The sequence below is a fragment of the Paroedura picta genome, chromosome 5, assembly GCF_049243985.1.
Source record: "Paroedura picta isolate Pp20150507F chromosome 5, Ppicta_v3.0, whole genome shotgun sequence".
NCBI lineage: Eukaryota > Metazoa > Chordata > Lepidosauria > Squamata > Gekkonidae > Paroedura > Paroedura picta.
The window spans coordinates 44,359,695-44,374,474 of record NC_135373.1 but is presented as its reverse complement, the minus strand read 5'-3'; the positions used below and the strand labels follow the sequence as shown (position 1 = coordinate 44,374,474).

The 14,780-nt window shown below is 48.1% G+C and overlaps 1 protein-coding gene across 1 annotated transcript; it reads right to left on the bottom strand.

Annotated features, from left to right (window-relative positions):
• Positions 1–1,178: 1,178 nt before the first annotated feature.
• Positions 1,179–14,423, bottom strand: PPT1 (palmitoyl-protein thioesterase 1). The gene is made up of 9 exons (XM_077337589.1): positions 14,248–14,423; positions 9,780–9,889; positions 8,916–9,043; positions 8,598–8,668; positions 7,727–7,829; positions 7,522–7,612; positions 6,435–6,533; positions 4,050–4,121; positions 1,179–2,181 (listed from the first exon to the last, which is right to left on the bottom strand). The coding sequence occupies exons 1-9, from the start codon at positions 14,372–14,374 to the stop codon at positions 2,059–2,061; spliced, it is 924 nt and encodes a 307-aa protein (XP_077193704.1). The 5' UTR covers positions 14,375–14,423; the 3' UTR covers positions 1,179–2,058.
• Between the last annotated feature and the right edge of the window lie 357 nt (positions 14,424–14,780).

Genomic DNA, 14,780 nt, shown 5'->3' with positions numbered 1-14,780 from the left:
AGCTGTCTAACACTGATTGGTCCTCCGCAGTCTGCTCAGACTAGCAGTGGGTTTCAAGGCAGAAATTTTTCACATTGCCTGATTCTTTTAACGAGAGATACTGGAGATTGAGCCTGGAACACTCAGCATGCCAAGTACATGATCTCCCCTCTCAGGCAGAGTGCGGCATCAGAGAGCCAGCTTGGTTTTACTGGTTAGGAGCGATGGCCAGATTTGATTCCACTCTCCCCACATGCAGCCAGCTGGGTGACCTTGGGCTCACCACAGCACTGATAAAACTGTTCTGACCAAGCAGTGATATCAGGGCTCTCTCAGCCTCACCCACCTCACACAGGAAAGGAAAAGGAAGGTGAATGTAAGTAGCTTTGAGACTCCTTCGGGTAGAGAAAAGTGGCGTAGAAGAACCAACTCTTCTAAGCAGCTGCTGGAGCCCAAAGCTGGCTTGCTTTTGTGGCTGTTTGAGGTAGTGATGCTAGTACAAGAGCAGAAATGTTCTGTTTTGACTAGAAGTCTGCATTTCATGACTGCAATACCTGAAGAACACTGACCAGCTTGCTCTATATTTTTTAGTCTGAGGGGCAGTGGCTGAGATCCTTCCCTGCTGAGATGCTTTAACACCTAATCTGCCAGTGATCCAACCCAAGATCTTCATGTAAGCCTCCTGTTACATCTTGGCATGTGCACTGCATGTTCTGTTCCCAACAACAAAGGCAGTGTCTAAAACATTTTTGGGAAGGCCTTATGCTTTTCAGTAGGCAACTTTTTTACCACTGAGAAACCCCTGAAACATTCTCCAGGCTTTGTGAAACCCCAGAAGTCGCAGAATCATGCAGAATGTGGTTGGGAAGCAGAGCTGTGGGCACACCCACCCAGGGCCCCTCCCCTCCCCTCCCCTTCCCTTCCCTTCTCACCCTCTCCAGCCCCATCACTGGCCACTGGAAGGGACAACATTGACCATATATGGTCATATCACTCGATAAAATAAAATAAAAACATTTTAAGCATTGGTTTAACTCCCTCCCGTTCAGGAAACCTAAGGGTTTCACAAAACCCTGGCTGAGAAAGCCTGCAGTAGGACAATAAATGCAAGTAAATGATTCTAGCAACACATACATTTTTATACATCCCTCGTGCAGTAGTGTGGTCTGCATGAGGCTGCTACAATCATAACGGCAACATTTTAGTTGAAACTTTTTAATTGGAATGCATCAAATGTTTCATTGATTCTTGGGATGAGTTCTCCAGTGCAGAAAAGCTCAACTCACCTTAATTACACAGAGTACACCCGTACTGCCACACCCACGGCCCTCTTAGCTGATGGAAAATATTGCTGTTGGAAGCAGCCTGGCTTTGCTTGAAATGCTGGGCAGCCCTTTCCAGTCACTCGCTAGACAGCTGTATTTGGAGCTACGCTTCCAGCACAGGCCAGAGATCAAGACCTGTTTGCTACAAAGAAACCCAAACAAGCAAAAAAAAAAAAAAAACCCTACCAAAAACACCTACTCCAAAACTTCAGCTGGGCCTGGGGCCCTCACTCAACATAATACTGTGTGACATTTAAGGAAAAATTTAACTCCCTGAGAAATCTGCCTAGAGGCTTCGCAATTGCATTAGTGTGTCCTAAGTGCAGACTTGTATGTGTCCTAAGAGCATTTTGAGTTGAATTCTGTCAGCTGCACACTTTGGAAAAGGGACATAAAATCTCTAGGTTCTCCCCCTCCCCCCCCCATTTTTCAGTTTAACTGCATCAGTAATAATGCTTTGATTATATTTTAACTTGACCCCCTTGATAGAAGTGAATGTATGGATGGCTATACAGGCTCTCAAACCTCAATTACTGGAAGGAGCTGACAGGCCACATGAGAAGGAAGCTACTGGGGGCGATGGCATTCAGTTGGAGTGCTAGTCTGAGACCAGAATCTGAGTTAATAAGAACACACACACACAAACACACACCTCTCCAGGCAAGCAGTTACAGGCAGCAAGTGCCAAACTAGGCCAAGATGTCCTGAAGGAGAGTTCTGGCACTTGGACTCGGTAGAAAGCAAACCCTCAGCTTCAGTGCAGGAAGGGCAAAATGTTCTTGAAGAACCACTCTTTGGAGAAGTGGAGGTGGTCCCCTTCTGCTCCCAGGTACACTAATTTTCCTGCTTGGTCCATTTCTTTCAGTCCCAAATGATCCTAAAAAGAAAAAGAACACTTATTGTGCAGGGGGCTGGACTAGGTGTCCCTGGAGGTTCCTTCCAATTCTATGATTCTAAGGGGTGTGTGGGGAAATCTCTTAACCAGAAAAAGCTACATTCAGGATGTTTGCCCCAACGACGGCATGCTGCTTTGGTTGCTTTTTGCATCCTGTGAGGGCAGGGCCAAGGAACAAGCCAGAATGAAACCTAGAGTAGACCAGGATTGCTTTGCAGTGTGCTTCACGCAAGTACAGTTATGACTAGCTGGTATTCATTAACCTGACCCAAACCGACTCTAGAATAGTGGCCTGTATTCAGACAGGTAGTCATGCTAAGCAAAGTTACACCCAGTGTCCTGCACAATGCACTAGTGTCTTTCACTGGCAACAGAATTTCCCTTGCTGAACAGAAAGATTAAAACACATTCCAGTGTGGAATTGCTGTAGGCAAAACACCTTCATGACAACCCAAAACTGGCTAGTCTGATAACTGTGGCTTAGCCTCCAAGCACTCCAGGGAAGTTTCTGAATGTTAAAGGACTCATTCACCTACAATTATGGGGAAATGGCTATAGTCCAGTTGGGATGGGTTTGATTTACTGAAAATGGAAAAGGGACGGAAAAGGAAACAAACCCAACCTGTAAAACGAGCTAGGAACCCGAAGGGTTGGAAAATCTAAAAATTATTATCAAAATATATGTTGCGCAATGCCAAACAAGGTCAATTAGAAGCAACACATTACAATTACAGTAGAAAAATATGCAAGAATTTTCTGAGTAACACCTCTGAAGAAGATCCGATTGGATCAAATCACATCAGGTGGCTTTGTTATCTGGGGCATATTTTCTGCTATGATATTAATGTATTGTTTTTTAATGGACCTTGTTTAGCACTGTGCGCTAAAACATGTATAGGATTCATTTCTACAGAAAAGTCTGAAGAGCTGCAGTGATCTAAGTCAGTGGTCCCCAACCTGCGGGCCGCGGCCCGGCGCCGGGCCGCGAAGGCCATGGCGCCGGGCCGCAGCTCCCTCTCCCCGCCCCCCCCCCGCCCCGCAGTAAAAAACTTCCCAGGCCGCAAGCTTGCGGCCCGGGAAGCTACTTACTGCGGGAGGGCGGGAAGAGGGAATCGGGGCTGGGCTGCGCCTGTGCAGGACGCGCCTGCGCGGCCCAATCCGCGGGCGCAGCCTGATCCACGGGCGTGGCTCGCGGGCGCGGCCGGGTGCGGCCCGCGGGCGTGGTCCCCGCGGGCGCGGCCCGATGCCCTGCCGGTCCCCAGCCTAATAAAGGTTGGGGACCACTGATCTAAGTCATCACCCCAAGCTTTTTCAGGCCTGAGAATGCCATGTTTAAAGAACTGATCTTTTAAAAAAATGCTGAAAAAATGTTCAACTTCTCCATTCAGAGAATAACAAAGTTTCCAGCAGTCAGAACTTCTCAATGGCATAGAAGATCCTTCCCTTCCTCTCTGGGCTAGGGTTGTGCAGTTCGGTCGCCTCAGCAATCACCGAAGCCCGAGGCAGCCGCGTACCAACCAGTGGCCACCACTGCGCCCCCCCCTTTCCACGCCACAGCGCTAGACTCCTACACGCCCCTTCTGGCTTCAGTGATTGCTGAGGTGGCCGAAGCGCAAAACTCTAAGCTCAGCACACCTTCCGGACTCCCTGCCATCCTCTTACGAGTTGCCTTGCTCCCTGACGATATGTCACAAAGCCATGCTCCTTCCCTTCCTGGGCGACAGAACAATGACCAGAAAAATTGGATCATGCAAGGAAACTTTAGACAGCTGCAAAAAGAATGGGGGCCAGCTGCAAATTCTATCTAGAGAAAAAGCAAGATTCCTATCCACGCAACTCAAAATAGTTACCTCTGTGTACAGTGAAGTCTCGTTCAAGGGAATGGTCTCCTTGGCTTGGCCAGCACGATAGTAACCAAACCACTGCAAGAGGAAAAGAACAGGAGAAGCCATAAGCAAAACACTCCCAGTTGGGAGAGCCAGTTCACTCAAGCAAGTAAGGGGCCCAATGACACATCTCATAGTTGCTTTTCTTGCTCCTGTCTGGCTGCTACAAAATCATGTACCCTAAAAGCCCCTGACATTAGAGAGCAGAGGTCAAGCAAAAGTTAGCAGAACTGTTCAAAGGGCAGTCGTCAGTGTTTTTAGTGAGATGGTCTCCACCCATGATCCAGACCTACCCAGAAAGTCAATACATCTCATGCTATGGGGGGAAAGACAGCAGTAAAAGAGGTAAGTGGCCATGCAGATATAAGTAACTGTCAGTGTAAATGTTCCGCACCTCTTCCCAATGTCTGGTGGCACTTCATTTGTCTAGTAATAAAGTTTTGAAGATAATGGAGACATTCTTATTGCTTGTGGAGCTTTTCAGGAGAAAAAAAGGGACAGCAGTTTGTCAGCCTTCACTGCAAAGCCAGGGAGGGCAGGTCTGCCTTTGGGTGCCATGCACCTTCCTGGAAGGAATCTGAGCACACTGAGACAAGCCACAAGGGGAAGTGGGACCTCCTCCCTCCTTGAACCTGGCTTCTATCTTCTTTTGCAGTAGAACCGACGTGTCCAAAGCTGGCTATAAAGAACAGCCAAGGCCTGGTTTTCACATCCTGGAGAATGAACTGGTAGTCCTGATGTGGCAGCTTGGACTGCACCATTTTGGAGGGATTTACATGCATGAAGCTGCCTTAGACCAAATCAGATTCTTGGTCTATCTAGACCAGTCTTCATCTACTGTTGCCAGCAGCAGGTCTTCAGGGTCACAGGCAGAGGCCTTTTATATTCCCTACTGCAGTGGTTCTCAACCTGGGGGTCGAACGACCCTTTCACAGGGGTTGCAGCAGGGCAAGCAGCTTGGCTGTTGGAGAGCACCATCCACACAACAGCCTTGTGGGGTAGATCGAGATAGAGCGTTTGTCCGTCTGGAGCAGCAGAAAAGAGTGAGATTGGCATGTTGAGACAAAAGAGGCAGAACTGAACTGAGAAACCCCGAAAAAACCCAATTTATATACAATCCTGAACAATGGATCTTCACGCCATTGGTCAGTTTCGGTTTAATGTCTGTGAAAGAACACTTGCATAATTTTATGGTTGGGGGTCACCACCACATGAGGAACTGTGTTAAAGGGTCGCAGCATTAGGAAGGTTGAGAACCACTGCCCTACTGCTATAAAAGTACTTGGACAGAAAAAACTTGCAAGATCAGAACTCCTCATCCGTAACCTCTTGTGAAGCTGATCTTGCTGATCCCACTGGCCTGTCACATCCTGCCAGAAACTATGGCAAACCAATAAAGCTGCAGTCGTGAAGCTAATCAGAGCAAACCACAGCAGGTGTAGAAAGAGACAAAAAAACAGAAAAGCCAATGAAGGGGTCTGCAAGGAAGGGGTCTGCTTAAGAAACTAATTTACAGCAGCAATTCCTATCACATGACCACAATGGTTTCCCTGCATGACTTTTGTTTTAAAGAGGGACCCTCTTTCCCCTCCCTGTATTAGACCAGTGGTCCCCAACCCCCGGTCCGGGGACCGGTACAGGTCCGTAGATCAGTCAGTACCAGGCCGTGGCTCCTCCTTGTCCTCCTCCCTGGCTGCTGCCTTAGGGGCTGCCCTGCCACTCTGCCGCTTGCTCACCTTTGGTGCTCGCCAGTGGCTGTCATGGTTGGGGCTCCTCCTTGGCATGGCACTGTGCCGCTGCTGCTGGCAGCACCCAGCGGGAGGCAGGAAGTCAGGGGTGCCGGCAGGAGAGCAAGTGGAGCAGGGGCTCAGACAGCAATGTCCCTCAGCAAAAGACTACCCCCCCCCCGGGCCTCAGTAAAATTGTCAAGTGTTGACCGGTCCCTGGTGATAAAAAGGTTGGGGACCACTGTATTAGACAACTCCTAAGTTGCATCCCAGGGGACTGAACGTGGGACCTGCCTGCAAAGCTGGTATTCTGCCAATCCTGCATGTTGTACATCTGATGATCTATAAACCCTCAACAGCACTATGTCAGCTAGCTAATAATTACTCATACACAAACACACACTTGAAGCGGTGGTTGGCAAGGCAAAACAACTTACTTGCCCACCCAACAGCACTGATGTCCACTGATGTCTTCAAGCTGGGTTGCTACCCCACCCCTCTGGTGGTGTGCCACACAGAGGCTTCATATGGGTAGCTGCCCAGGTGGAATAAGATGCCAGGCTGGCACAAAGTCCACAGGGCCTCGCCAGGCTCATGCCAAGATGGGATTATAGCTGCTCACCTCGGAGGCAGGAGGATCCACCATGGTGTCATTGAGGAACTTCACCATCACAAATTTTTTCAGAGACATCAGGTTTTTCTTGTAAGTTGGATTGATGCCCTAAAAGGAGGAAGAGAAGGAGTGAGTGAAGGCCATCTGGCAGAACACACTTTCATTCTTGCTGCAAATCTAAGCCCTGTCTCCTGCCATCTCATGTGCATATAATCCATATGTCACTTCCTGCTAGCACAATAGACATAAACACAGGAAACTGCCTTCTATGGAATCAGACCTTTGTTCCATGACGATCCATGTTGCCTACTCAGACTAGCAGCCACTCTCCAGGGTCTCAGATGGAGGCCTGTCAAGTCACCTACTGCCTGATTCTTTGAATGCAGTTGCTGGGGGTGGAACCTAGGATTTTTGGCACCTCAAGCAGATGCTCTACCACCCACCACTGAGGCACATCCTCTCCCCTCAGGCACACCAACCACTTTTGTGAGAACCAGGCTTCCATCAGGCACCTGAAGGCAGCAGCTACCATTCCACAGATTATATAGTTTATGAAGCTATACATTTTAATTCTTGTGTATTAATTTTATATTTGGATGTAAACTAAGCTGGTAAACTGCTTGGCTGATCTTCAGCCATAGTAAATGTTGATGATAACGTGGATAAGCTCGCGTACATCAGGGAAATTCAGCATCTTCCCTTGATTGGATAATTTATTCTGATGGCTCTTGTGCATGATTTGCTGTGGCACCAAGCTGTACCCTGTATGCAGGAGAAAGCTTATTCTGCCATTTAAAAATTACTAACCCTCCTTTCCCATCACCCAGTGCTTTTCAAAGCAGCCAACATGCTTGTAAACCTATCCTCACAGACAAAAGAACCAGAAATTCTTTTGCAGAACCATAGAGCCGATACCACATCCCTACAATATGCCAATTCTTATGCACTATCTTGGCCCTAATGACATCTGACCATACTGACAGTGGCCTGAGCTTTCCAGAAGTACCCAACTGTCCACTTTTGGAGACAAGAGGTTAGGCTGCATAGATCTGTTGCCTGATCCAGCCAGGCCTTTCCTGCTGATCTTGAGACTTACTTGTTCCTGGTTGATATCAGCCAAGAAGAGGCTCTTCTTCCGATATTCTTCTTCATTCAGTGGATCATGCCAGTACTGAGCCTGAACCAGTCTGTGGTATTAAAAAAAAAAAGTTCACCAAGCAAGCCAAAATTCCAACCCACTTTTGGTCCCATTCATACTCTGGTGAAGCATCTCCCCCCCACCCACCCCCGATGAAACTCACCGATCCTGAACAGCTTCAGTGTAAGCACCAAGATCTAGCATCTTCCGGATCCAGTCACACAGGTGTGAACTTTCCCCAGGACAACGTGGGAAACCATAGACTCCTGTAGCAGCAAGAAATCCATTTACAAGCAATCTCAACAGCCACAAGCCAGAAGAGCACCTGGCCTTGCAAACTCCTCCCCAAATCACGTGCAAAGGGGGCCCCCAACCTGCTGAGAGAGACCTTACATGGGTTCTCTACATAGGCGGGGCAGAGGAGCTGAGGCTCAAATCCTAGAACTAGTAGCAATCTTTTAAGAGGCTGGGTTACCCCAAAGGTGGTTCTTACTTGCCACAGGCAACAAGGCAAGTGACCATCTGTAAACCTGCACTGTGCCATTTAAACTGGCTACTTAGGCCAGGGGTGGGCAAACTGTGGCCCTCCAGGTGTCCATAGACTACAATTCCCATGAGCCCCTGCCACAGTGCTGGCAGGGGCTCATGGGAGTTGTAGTCCATGGACAAATGGAGGGCCACAGTTTGCTCACCCCTGACTTAGGCAGTCAGGGACAGCCCACTGTCCTCCTCTCCATGCCACTCCCTCGCCCATTCAGTATTTCCTTTGAGGAAGGAAGGGAGGCAAAGTCTCCATCTTGTTGGCCTGCAACAAGCAAATCTGCAGCTGTTTGTTCTTCTGGATGCTTAAGGGACCTGCAATATGTGGCAACGCTGTGAGGAAAGCACCTCTCTCCTCCATGCCACTGAAGTTTAAATCTTTTGTCATCCTTGAAGGAAGAAGGAGTGAGCATGGCCAACATCAAGCCTCAAAGGGCCATCTCCTAAACCCACACGTACAGCCTAGAAAACAGATGCCGACAGTATCGGCTTACCTTGATGCTGACCCCCAACAGATATCAAATTGAACATAGGGGGAGAAGGACACCTCTGCACCACTGCCCTCCTGGGAAAGGAGGAGGAAGAAAAAAAGAGATTTAAGACACCGTTCTCCAAACTAAACTCTACAGGGCCTGAAAATTGTATTGACCAGTAGTGATATCGGTGAATTCAACAATGTTTTTAAAAATTAGGCATTGAGCTAAGATGAGCTCCAAAACAGCTCTGGCATGAGAAGGAGATTAGCTCGCCACTCTCTGCCAGGCTGCCTTTGCCCCAAGGGCTTTCCTTCCTTCCCAACCTGGTACACTTACAGGAACTGCCCTCCCTGCGAGAAGCCCATGGCGTTGTAGCCACCTTGCAACTTCGGATCTGTTGCCAGGACACTGCACACAAGCTTCACTTGGTCATTCACGTTCATGAGGAAGCTGTTCTCCACGTCCTGGTGGGAAAAGACACAGAGGTGGAGGACATGGGGTAAGTGGCTGACGTGTCAAATGATTTTCACATTTTTGCATTCAGCCTGGCTTCAGCCACAAGTGGGGTGGAACAGGGATCCCCCAGGGACATTTCAGGCCCCTTCCCTGAATGTTCACCTCTCTCTAAAGAATTAAGTCTCTAGAACTTATGGGGATGTATGGCTTGCACATTTCCTTCCTTGGATTCTCCTGATATCTCAGTCAGAAGGACATCTCCTGTGCTGTCTTCTTGGTGGTGGTCCCCAACCACCAGGCTCCCTCTCCCCGACCCCACCCCCCCGCAGTAAGAAACTTCCCAGGCTGCAAGCTTGCGGCCCGGCAAGCTTCTTACTGTGGGAGGGGGGAGAGGGAAGCAGGGCTGTGCACGCACAATGCGCATGCGCAGCCGAGAACGCGCGTGCGCCGCGCATGCCCATTTTCAGCTGCGCATGCACTGGCATGCGCGGCCGGGCAATCGCCCTCCCTGCTGCTGCTGGTCCCCAGGCAGAAAAAGGTTGGGGACCACTGTTCTAGTGTGTAAAGGGCCTCAACTTTCCATCTTATTTAAGGATTTCTGCATGTCCACTGGCAAAGCAGGTAGTCTATATCAGGTGAAGGGAAGAGAACCTCAGAAAGGGTAATAATTTAAGACAAACTGCATGAAGGGATTGCATACTCCTTTGTCTGCAGACAAAACTAACAACCAATTTTTGATCCTACCTCAATTACACTGTCGCCAATCTGCAGGGACAGAACATAAATGCCTGGGATTTTCTCCTCCACAATTTTTTTAATGTAACCCATGCTCTCGGGATTGCAGCAGCTATCTCCTAAAGTTGTAAAAAAGAAAAAGGAGGGGGGACAGAAAGGCGATTAAAGATCAGAAATCAGCACCCTGATGGAACTGTGCCTCTACCATTCTTTCTTAGACCAGGCAAGAATACAAATAGCATACTATGTAAATCAGGAAAGCCAACACAATGTAGCCTTACTAACACTCAACAAGCATCTTGGTGTCACTCACACTCTTCCATAAAGCTCCCTATGTGACCTTGGAGTAGTTGTGTGCTCTCTCAGCCTCACCTACCTCTTGGGGCTCATGTGAGAACCAAGTATGCTACCCAGGGATTCTAGGAGTAAGGCTTGAATAGCCCTGCTATTAACAATATACAGGGACCCCAAAATCACAGCTGCCTGGAGTAGCCAGCAGCAACCCCCCCCTTGGTCAGTTAGCCTCCTTTGGTCACTTGGGTTGTGCTGCCTGACTACTACTAAAATAAATGACAAGAACCTTTTTAGGACTGTGAAAGAGTGCAGACTGTAAAATCATAAATAATATTGGCATTCACATAGATACCCCTCTGCAGTTTGTGTGCTTAACTCCCTATAAGGGGAAAAAACACACCTAATTACAGGCAATTCACCAAAAAGATCAGACTGTAGGGTCAAACATAATTTGGGCTATCTATCAGTATCTGAAGAAGCAAATGCTCCCCACCAAAAGAACACACTCACTGAACAAACCTGGGAGTTTTCATGCATCCCTAGCAATTTGTCTAGATATCGAGAGGAGCTGAAATCAAAGCTGAAGTGTGTGTGAGAGGGGTTATTTAGTTCCCTCCTGCACATAATCCCTCCATAAGGACATTCAGGAAGCTATGCATATGCCAGTGCAGCTTTTTATGGCTCAGAAAGTCTGCTAACCTCAGCCTCCAGGCAAACTTGTGACAGACATTCAGGCTGTCTAGACATGTGAGAAATAATCCTTTTCACTGAGAAATGTTTTGCAGACAGGAATTCTTATCCACCATCTCCTGCCCCAAGGCTAAACCTTTCCTGAAGACCAGGATCAGCTGGGCAGGCAGAGTGCTGAGGGAGAGGAAGGCTGGGGGCCAAGCACATAAACTTCCCTGGGAAAGATTTCTCAAGTTGGTGCTCCTTGAGCCAGTGCCTCTTGAGCTTCACCACTGGAACTCAAAGTTCCTCTGAGGCAGCGAGAGGTAAAAATGCAACACAAATGTGCAACAGGTTAACAAGCCTGTTTTAAATACAAGCAAGGGATAAAAGTGGTTAAAGTACATTCACCTGTACAATTCTCCTCTTCTGTTTTTTAAGGCAGGGAAGAGAGACCTGACCATTTGAGGGAAGCTGCAAATGGAGCCCAAAAGGCCAGCAGGGAGAGAGTGAACATTTGACTTGGGAACCTGGCAAGCAGCAGCAAAGGGGTCAGAACCGCTTTGAGGGTGGTGGAGAAAATGACTCAGGCAAGACAACACTGTCCCATGTTGGCGTGTGCTTGTTCTGAAGCTTTCCACATACATCTTACTACAATAGAAATCCACTGACAAAAGTGCCAATATAACCTGGAAGACTCATTTGGCGTACAAATGCATTATGTACATTTGCAGTCACAATGGAGAAGGTCTAATACAGGATGAAGGTCCAAAGCTGAAGCCAGTTTGCTCCCTCCTGTTTGCCCTTCAGATAAGCCTTGTGGTATGCCAACCTGTGATTTAGTATTGTTCTAAACCAGCCCTCACAATCCTTATTAATTTAACCCTTGCAATCTCGCAAGCCCCATTTTATGTAAGAGGCCCTAAGGCACCAAATCTGTCCCTACGCCACATTCAGATCCCACCACTCCCCCAAGATAATCAGGGGCAAGAGTTTTCAGAATTTCCTCACCGAATTCACAAATACAGAGCCAGGTGGGTAGCCATGTTGGTCTGAAGCAACCGTAAAAAATTCAAATCGAGTAGCAACTTTTAAGACCAACAGTTTATTCAAGGTATAAGCTTTCATGTGCAGGCACACTTCTTTAGATAAATGAATTCAGATATGTGAAGAAGTGTGTCTGCACACAAAAGTTTATACCTTGAATAAAACTTTGTTGGTCTTAAAGGTGCCACTGAACTCACAAAACAATTCTTGTGAGGGGGGCAAGGCAGATGTGCTCGCTATAACATTCCAGATAAGAATCCACCTCCACGTTCAAGGCTTGAGCAACTACAATCTGCTTCAGCCAGCACTGCGGAGCAGCCCAGGGGCTTTTCAGCAAAGGAATTTGGGTCAGTTCCCTACTACTTACGAAGTTGTTGACAACAGATTAAGAACCTGCTAGTAAACCTGTCCTTCCTGTGCAGTCACAAAGCTGCAGCTGACAGCAGGGAGTTTATGATCTAAATCTTGTCACACAGGTACAAATCTACCATGGTGACCATCCTAATCCTAAGTATACATAATGCAGCTATGAGCCCCAGTGTGTGCAAATAAACATCTAGCACAAACACTGATATCATCTAGAGAGGCCTTCGACCAGTTTTGGTAGTTCAGCGAGCATCTATGAATCTTCTTTGTGGTAACCGGTTTTCCCCCTATAAGGTTTGCCTGTGTTTTATTTGTGGTATTTATTTATGTACTTCATTTATACCCCACTTGTCTCCCTAGTGGTGACCCAAAGTGGCTTACATTGCTCTCCCCTGCTACATTTTGTTGTTATGCAGTCTTTGATGATAGGTTAGGCTGAGAGTGTGTGACTAGCCTAAGCTAAGCATAGCAGGATAGGGACTTGCACCTGGCTCCCTAATCGTATTCTGACTCTCTAAACCAGGGGTAGTCAACCTGTGGTCCTCCAGATGTCCATGGACTACAATTCCCATAAGCCCCTGCCAGAAAACTCTGGCAGGGGCTCATGGGAATTGTAGTCCATGCACATCTGGAGGACCACAGGTTGACTACCCCTGCTCTAGACTACTTTACCACACAGGTTCTTAGCATTCTAAACAGCTGCTGTTTCAATGGATTTCTAACATAGTGTTCTCTGTTCCATCGCGTTCCCTTCTTACATGTGATTCCCTTCTTTCATGCCATATCAGCTAATGAATCCCTCACTATTTATGAGGCTAATTTGCACTCCACTTGCTCTCCTGGAGGGGAGATTTTTAACTTTGAAAATTTCCTTGCTACTGAATGCTTAGACGCAAAAAAGCAGGAGACAAAATAGTTAAAATAACTATTGCACATGTCTGGGGCCTCTGCCTGGGATTTGCAAATGGGTCTATCCCAAATGCAGTCACCGGGGCACTGCGCATCAAAGAGGACAAGGGCAAAGGGGAGCTGAAGCATCTCTTATCTCTGTAGATGGCCACAGTGGGTCTTGCTGACCCTGAAAGGGACTGCAAAATGGTCCTTGAGGCTCGGAGGAACACAAGCACACTGTTATAGAGGTTGGCAGGACACAGACAAAGCTATTCAGTTCTGAGTAAGATTATGGAGAAAGCAGAGAGGGGAGGCAGCTAGTGCTGGGGCAATGGTCTGAAGCACTTGATGGCAGCAGGATCACTCTTTCTCTGGGGATCTGAGAAAGATCCCCCTCCCCATGTGCTCTACCTGTGTATTTGTAAATCAAGCATAATACAAGAGAGAAGAGAAGACTCCAGCATGACTTCCTTCCAAGGGAGTCAGTTCAGATGTTAGACCTTGGAACTTCTCACCACTCAGCAAAGTGGAAGAGGGATAGGGTTCAGTTGCTGAACATCCACTTAGCATGGAAAAGATCAGGGTAAATCCCTGACATCTCCCATTTAATAGGGGTGTCTTTGTTGTTGTTATGTGCGAAGTCGTGTCCGACCCATCGCGACCCCATGGACAATGATCCTCCAGGCCTTCCTGTCCTAGGGGTGTCTTATGGTAGCCTAATCTCACCAGATCCCAGCAGCTAAGCAGGGTCAGCCCTGGATAGGAGATCTCCAAGGTCATCCATAATTGAAAGCAGAGGCAGGCAATGGCAAGCCACCTCTGTTCGCCTCTTGCCTTGGGAACGCTACCGGCTCAATATAAGTCGCTTGCAACTTGACATCACCTTGCACAGCCAGTAGGTGATGCGAAGCACGCTCTACCTGAGACCCTGGACAGCCACTGCCAGTCAGAGGGGACGGCATCAACACATGGACTGACTAAGTCAGAGGCAGCTTTGCGTGGCCAGGAATGCGTGCAATATCTATAAATGCACAACATGGCGCTTTGTGCAAGCTAATCTTTCTCAGCCCTCCGAAATAAGGAACTAATTACGGTTGCAGGACTACCTTACAGACCAACTGAGTGTCAAACTTCCCCATCATCGCGTAATGCACCCCATCCTCTTGCAAGACAGACGACCCCCGAGGGACCGGGACGCGCTTCCACTCACCCATGCCGTGCCATATCACCAGCGGCACCGGCTCCGCCGCGCTGCCTAGACTCAGCCTACACGACCCGCCCAGCAGCAGTAGCAGCAGCAGCCGTAGGAAAGCCGCCAAGCACTTGACCGGCGCCATCTTGGATGTGTCATATGACACACACACCAGAACCGGCGAAGAACAAAATATCACGTGACAAAGAGGCGGGGCGGGCTTAGCGTTACGGCACGAAGGAGAAATCCTGTGTCTTCGCCCCAAAGAACCCTGGGTATTGTGGTTCTGGCGATAAGGTTTGCTTTTTTTTTTGTGCCTTTTTTTTGCCTTTTTTTTTTAGCGTCATGCCTTTTTGCCCTCAGGCGCGAGCCTCCAAGAGCCTTGCAGAAGAGTAATGAAACAGCTGCAGTTTGGCCGTGGTCGAAAAAAAATGATGCATGCAAAGCAGGCTTGCTGTTCTCCAAATGAATGGAGGGAAAGGGGCTGATTTTAAGATTTCTCACAAAAGGCTCCCAAGAACAACGGACCTGTTATCCCCATGTAAGGTGAT